At 44.5% G+C, this 6,670-nt stretch overlaps 1 protein-coding gene across 3 annotated transcripts; it reads right to left on the bottom strand.

Moving 5' to 3' along the window:
* Positions 1-342: 342 nt before the first annotated feature.
* LOC136502149 (DNA topoisomerase 1 beta-like) lies at positions 343-6,500 on the bottom strand. Of its 3 annotated transcripts, none has more exons than XM_066497619.1 (16): positions 6,201-6,500; positions 4,380-5,677; positions 3,938-4,132; positions 3,764-3,844; positions 3,370-3,429; positions 3,187-3,281; positions 2,948-3,104; positions 2,737-2,862; positions 2,233-2,313; positions 2,059-2,149; positions 1,838-1,971; positions 1,441-1,509; positions 1,266-1,355; positions 1,069-1,172; positions 810-978; positions 343-716 (listed from the first exon to the last, which is right to left on the bottom strand). In XM_066497619.1, the coding sequence occupies exons 2-16, from the start codon at positions 5,616-5,618 to the stop codon at positions 648-650; spliced, it is 2,760 nt and encodes a 919-aa protein (XP_066353716.1). In that variant the 5' UTR covers positions 5,619-5,677; positions 6,201-6,500; the 3' UTR covers positions 343-647. The 3 variants fall into 3 exon arrangements, with proteins under 3 accessions (XP_066353716.1, XP_066353718.1, XP_066353719.1); XM_066497621.1 differs by having other exon boundaries at positions 6,205-6,500; XM_066497622.1 differs by having other exon boundaries at positions 6,361-6,497.
* Positions 6,501-6,670: the final 170 nt, after the last annotated feature.

Genomic DNA, 6,670 nt, shown 5'->3' with positions numbered 1-6,670 from the left:
TGGTTGAAAATCACGTGACCGGCCTCGGCCAGCTTTATTCTATACCTAACCTAATTTTGAGGATGTTAATTTTCTCCGTGTCTATACCCTCTAATCCCTGAGCGATTAGCTTTGCTCTGTTTCGGTCATCGCCACCTCCTCCTGTCCCCAGAGGAGGATCCGCCCAAACTTCTGCTATAACTACAAGCAGAGAGGGCATGCTACTAAGCTGGAGACGTGAAGACAACAAGAACACAGCTGACATATCATCATATACTCAACTTCGATCAATTTCACACCTCAGCACTTCTCTCAAATTCACAACTGACAAGGCAAGGAGTTCACTTCTCGACCACGGGATCATCACTCAACAAGTCATCTATATTTGAGATTAACTCGGTATGAATTGAATGTCCAACCGTTCTCAAACTCAGATTCCTCAGCAAAATGCATGCAGAACTTAACGCAATCGAACGGTGGCAAGTACACTAAGAACCGGAAAAAAAAGGCCTACAAAGAGAATGCCGGGTGCTTCCTTCGTTCCAGGAGCAGGGGGGACTTTGAAAAAAACAACACCGAGCTCTTTCCTTTCCTAGCTGCAATTAGTGTCCGGGGACAAGGGCTGGAAACTGGATCAAACTGATTGGCACATGGCAGCCAATGCTCTCCTAGAATCTGAAGTCCGGGTCGACGTCCATTGCCCATCCAAATTTCGCGATAAGAGATTTGTTGAAAATCTGCCAGCACAACAGCAGGTTCAGTAACAGCAGGCCATTGCAACAGGGAAATTGGAGCAAAACAAATGTTGTCTAGAACCAGAAACTACATACCTTCTCAATAGGGACTTCATGGCGTTTGCACCATGCCACGGTAATTCTAGGATCAAGGTAGTTGATCTTTGAAGTTCCAAGTGCAACAGTCTTCAGATCCTCTTTTATCTTCTTATCCATCTCCATCTTCTCTATCCTGCCTTCAACCATTGCGATCTTCTTTCCAATCCTGCAAGTGGGTTTTGTGAGGTTGCCTACACCTTGCTCTTTGTTTTAATATATATACAAAATACAACAAAATGTGTAATTGAGGTGTTACGCTTCAGGAGCCAAGTTCCTCTTTTGCTTCCCCTCTTTATCGTATCCTAGAGGCTTCCCTTTCTTTGCTTTGCTCAAGTCTGCTTTCAGCTCCTCCATTTGGAACTGGAGAAGAAAAGGCAAGTGTGTCAGACAGTTCAAGAAATCACAAAGTTATTGGCAGAAACTTGAGCTGATAACTTGCAGTAGAAACCAAACCTTCAATTCATCAATCTTTTCATTCAGTTTAATCATCTGGGATTCATGTGATTTTGAGACACTACGCTGATGGTTACAGATTATGGCAACCTGAGTATACAAGAAAGGGCAGCCCAAAGTCAGGACGAATGATGATACAAGTAGTTAGTTTTCCCCCCATAGTAAAAGATAGTACCTCTTTGTTTGCTCGTTGATAGACAGCGATTTTTTCTAGAAGAGTTCCATCTTCTGTTTCTTCATGCAACTGTAATATCGGCACAGGTACATATACACTTAGACCATTCTACCAGGATGGTAGTCACATGAACAAAGCATAATAACATGCTTACATGTTATCAGAAAGTTAAAAATCAGAGGTGCAAAAAAACTGAAGATATGACAAACTGTGTAACATTGACCAACTACTTGTTTGCATTAAGTTGAGCTGTAGGTACAAGTAACATTTATAAACACTAAAATACCAGAAGAAAACAATACGTTTACATCAACAGCTCTATGCATCCGTGCAAACCTAAGAAGTTTGAAAGAATGGACAACTGAAACCCAGTAAGACAAGATTCTTTTCAACTTACAATTCCGTCCAATGTGATGGAAGCATTATATGTACGGAACACTTTTGCAGTAAGCCCAGGCATTAGATCCTTCAAATGAGCATTTAGCCTAGTTGTATCAATATTGTCAAAGAGATCTTCTCCCGGCTTCTTTCCTATAAGACCAAAAGTGAATGATTAGGGAAGAGATAGAAGAGATTTAAAACAAAAGGAGAAAAAAATGAGAATTATGTGAGAGATACCAGCACGGAAACCCTCAATTGCCTTGTACACAAGCTCTTCGACCTCTACGGTGTTAAAGTATCTTATTGAATCTTTACCCAGAAAGTCAAACTGCAAAGTTGATTAAAAGTCATATACTCAGAATTAACTAGTCATATTGAGTGAATATGGTGAATAACGTTGAAAATCAATACCTGAATCTTATTTGGGGGCATACACGTAACATTATCAACCTTCAGCGTACAGCAACCAACAGTATCAGCTTCATCATCATCCTGAAAATGATTTAAAATATTAACTAAGAATAAGTCATGTTGGCACATATTCCAAAGAAGCTCAAAGCCAAAAAAACAAGTAACGTAAAAAATTTAGTTGATGACTATATGCTATCAGAAAACATTTTCTTCAGAAAGTAGCTCAGCATGTAAAATTGTGGTGGCCAGTGCCTCAGCTACCCCTTCCTATAGTGTTCTTGGTGCAAAAGTGTTTTTTTAATAATTCTAGTGTTGCTGATGCCAATGAGATGTCATATAAAAGCAAGCATACATGTCCAGGCTTGCATAAATAAAAGAACCTATGTGCAAACTCAAAATGTAGGAAATCAAATTGCCACCAGACACATCACAGATAGATAATAACACAAGAATAAACTGGAACATCAGTCATAACCACCGAACACATGTTCCAGTTGAATGTACCTTTTCATTGCCTGCCCTAAGGGCTAGTTTATCTATGAGGTATGTTGCCACAGCAATTTGCCTCCTCGTCACATCTTTGTTTTTGAAATCTTTTGTATAATTCTCACGAATTCTTTGTATGTGACCCTGCCAATGGCACGCAAGAAAATTATATGTACGTCGGTACGTGCAGACTCAAAACCTCCATATATACAAACTGAACTGCCCCCACCTTCAACTTTCTGGACTTCTCATACTTCTCTTTGTCACTTTGCCCTTTCAGTGAGCTGCTTGCTGCCAGGAAAACATACTTGAAATCCTTTTGGCTAATTGGATCATTCCAAAAAGCCAACCATGTAACAGTATTGTCATGTTTGACTTCTTTCCAACTGCAGGACACATGAACAATAAACCTGCTTGCATGCTATTTGCAAACACAGTTTATACACAACAGATCAGGGAAAATGGTACCTTTCTCCAGGTATCGGGCACTCAGGGACTGGAGCTCCTTTTCCAATATTTATCGTGATATCGCTTGGTAGAATGCGTCGCTTTAGTTTTCCCATCTGAAACAATGTAAAAAAAAAGCCTAAAAACTTGGCACTCACTTGACAAAGAAAGGCACGTGTATTTTACAAGACATTAAATCTGTACCTTTGGATGTTCTCCACGTCCCCTGAACAAGCCAGGCGGTTCTACTCTGAAGTTTCCAACCTGGAATGGAACAAATAAACAATTTAATCAAGTAGAAATGTTGGCAAAATGATTTTGAAATAGTAGAGCACAGAAACAGTAGCTTATATGCAAGTGCAACAATGATGTCATACAAACAGTTATTTATTACTGAGGAAACTGTTTATCATACATCATCACACCATTATTCGCATCTGGTGCAAGAATCTTAACATGGCAAAAAAAAAAAAGTCCCACCTTGTAAAAGTTATCGATCTAGTACAACAGCAGAAAAGGGACCAAGAGAACTATCTATAGATTAAGGCACACATTATCAGCTCACATATTATAAAACTGTCAGTGTATAAAAATTTACCTTTTCTTTAACACCATTTACAACAGCCCACATGTACTTCTCCTCTTGTTTCAATTTCTCTTCCTTCAATACTTTTTTCTCCTGAAAATAATAGCAATTTAATCACAATGAGAGGGCATTCTGCAGAGTAAGTCATACATGCAGCTTTGTTTCAACAAAAAAAAAAACACTTGCCTCTGTTGTCATCTGCTTCTTCTTCTCCTTCTCTCTGAGGTGCCATTCATATATTGGTGTGAAATCACAAAGCTCGAACTTCTTAATAATATGGTTTTTACCAAGAATTTTTCTCCAGTCAGTGAAAAAGTTATCAATGAATGTTGGCTTGCCCGCATAGTCTGTGTCTTTCATAACAGCAAACATTGTTGCAACCTGCAACACAGAATTTTTCTCCAGTCTGTGAAAAAGTTATCAACAAATGTTCTTTTGCTCGCATATTCTGTGGTTTTCATCACAGCAAACATTGTTGGAACCTGTAATGCGACGAATTAACATAGAAGGAATTTATATGAAGCACTGTTTGGATTTCGGAACGATTTTATCATTTTATGACTATGTCATCCTTGTTGCTACATATAAAAATTTGGAAACAAAGTAACAAAGAAGATTAATATATCACCTCCTCTTGTTCTGGTGTCAGATCAACAGGTTGCCCATTGTAAAGCATTTTGACACCATGAGGCTTGTATGGAGGAGGGAAAATAACGCCATTGTGCTCCAAGGTAGTCCATTTCTTTCCTCCACCAGATCCAGGAGGGACCTTCATTGTCTTTGAGAACTGAAATTTTTTCATGTTCTTCTTTAATTTCCCTTTCCCTTTCAGTTTCTTGATGTCCTTCTTCGCAGAAGCAGGACTCTTCTTGACGATACTCTTTGTAGATGGCTTGCCTTTTGAAGACTCTCCCATTTTCAGCCTTTGTGCAAGAGGTGTGTTGTCATTGTCATCTGTCTTGATTTCTCTTTTAACGCTTGCAGAAGCTGAAACATTTGAAGGCTTTGCCTTCTTAATAGCTGAACTTGTTTGATTACTATTGTCTAGAGGCCTTTTACCCAAATTTCGTTGGCCATTTGCATCACTGTTTAACCCTTTGCTGGAAGAAGCTGTTTTTAGGTTTCCACTGCCAGCAACTTTTGAAAATCTGGCAGCCAATGGCTTCTCATCCTCTGAATCTTCAGAGACATTACCTCCACTTTTTGGACCGGCATTATTGGGCAACCTGCTTGCCAATGGCTTATCATCATCTGAATCTTCGTCAGGCTGCTCAACCTTTGGTGCAGTCCTCTGCGGAACAGGCTTACTCGCGCTGTTGGAAGACACTTTGGACGAGTTGATCTTGAAACTCAACGGCTTATCATCGTCATCCGAGTCATCCACCTTCTGAACCCCAGTATCAACTCTCTTCAACTTCTTCTCCTCAGCTTTTCTCCTTAACCCAATCGGCACCTCATCATCCGAATCGTCAGACCTCTCATCTTTCACAAGAGGTCTTTTCAGTTTACTCTTGTCAATGCTATTATTACCCTTTGAACTATGTTGTGCCGAACTGTTTGGCTGGCCAGACCCCGAAGGCCAATGGTTTGGACTGGACGACGGTGGCTTCATATGCACTGGCCTCGAAGCCCCGGTCACGCCGTTCTTCTGTGGGTTGAGAGCCACAGGTTTGGGGCTCCTAACAGGCGCCCCTGCGCCTCCTGATGACCCCTCCTGCTTGGAGGGGGTGGGCCTGGCAGACCCCTCCTGCTTGGAGGGGGTGGGCCTGGCAGTCTTCAGAGAGTTGCTTGTCCTCTTGAACGAAATTGGAGCCTCGTCGTCGTCCTCGAACATAGCAGGGTTGTTGCTAGGGTTGACAACCGCCATCGCTCCGTCGCGGTGGCGAGCCTGTCACCACCGGATCAGAAGGACCAAATCAGCCACGCCTGCAAGAGAAGAGCACAGACACATGTTCGTGTAAGCAAATCAACAGACATGGAAGAGCAGTATAGGAAATTCAGATAATCGAGCTGAGAAGCCTATCCCCGAATCGAACCATCTATTCATTGGAGGCCCCTACACCACCCCAATCCCCAATCCCAATGTTCCTATGGACTACCGTCTTATGAATCAGGAGAGGCGGTAGCACAATCGAGTTGCACCCAGCCAATTCTGGATTGGGAAAACATCCTTCGCATAATGGCTGACGCCAGATTAAGTCGACCAACACACGGGAGCAGCGCAACCAACGCTCCCTCGCAGGTCCCCCTCCAGATCGCCTCCCCCAATGACGACGCGACCCCACCCCATCAGAAGGGCGGAACCCGCGGCCGATCCAGCGGCCGCGCGCGACCCCGTCGTCGTCGTCCCCACCACCGACCAATCCCCACCCAGACCCCGCGCGCGACCACCCGCGGGGGGAGTCAGGAAACGAACGGAGAGAGGGAGCGAGAGTTTCGAGGGACGCACCGACCGGCGCGAAGGTGGCGCGGCAGTCAGGTCAGGCCCAGCCCGGCCCCGCGCGCGTACGGATCCCCGCGGCGGCAGGCGCGCTCCTCCGGCGAGCGAGGCGGCGGGCGGGACGGGGGCGGGCTAGGGTTAGGGCGCGCCGCTTGCTTATCTATCTCACCTCTCGTCCCTCCCTCGCTGCTGCTGCCCCCCGCTCGCTCTCGTATTTCTATCCCCCGCCTCGGCCTCGGCCTCGCGTCGCGTCCTCGTCTTGCCGCCTCGTGTTTTTTCCCTTCCTTTCTCCCTCCGTGCCCTGCCCTCTCGGGGTGGGGGTGGGGTTTTTTCCGCTGCGGCTTTGTTCCGACCCGCAGGCCGCAGCACTACCGCGGAGGGAGAGAGAGAGGGAGACTGACGGGCCCACCGGCAGAGAGACGGAAGCGGTGGGAGGGATATACTGGTAATCTGGTAGCGTAGGCCCCGCACGCAGGGAC

The sequence above is a fragment of the Miscanthus floridulus genome, chromosome 13 (assembly GCF_019320115.1).
Source record: "Miscanthus floridulus cultivar M001 chromosome 13, ASM1932011v1, whole genome shotgun sequence".
Lineage (NCBI taxonomy): Eukaryota > Viridiplantae > Streptophyta > Magnoliopsida > Poales > Poaceae > Miscanthus > Miscanthus floridulus.
This window is presented reverse-complemented; position numbering and strand designations above follow the sequence as displayed.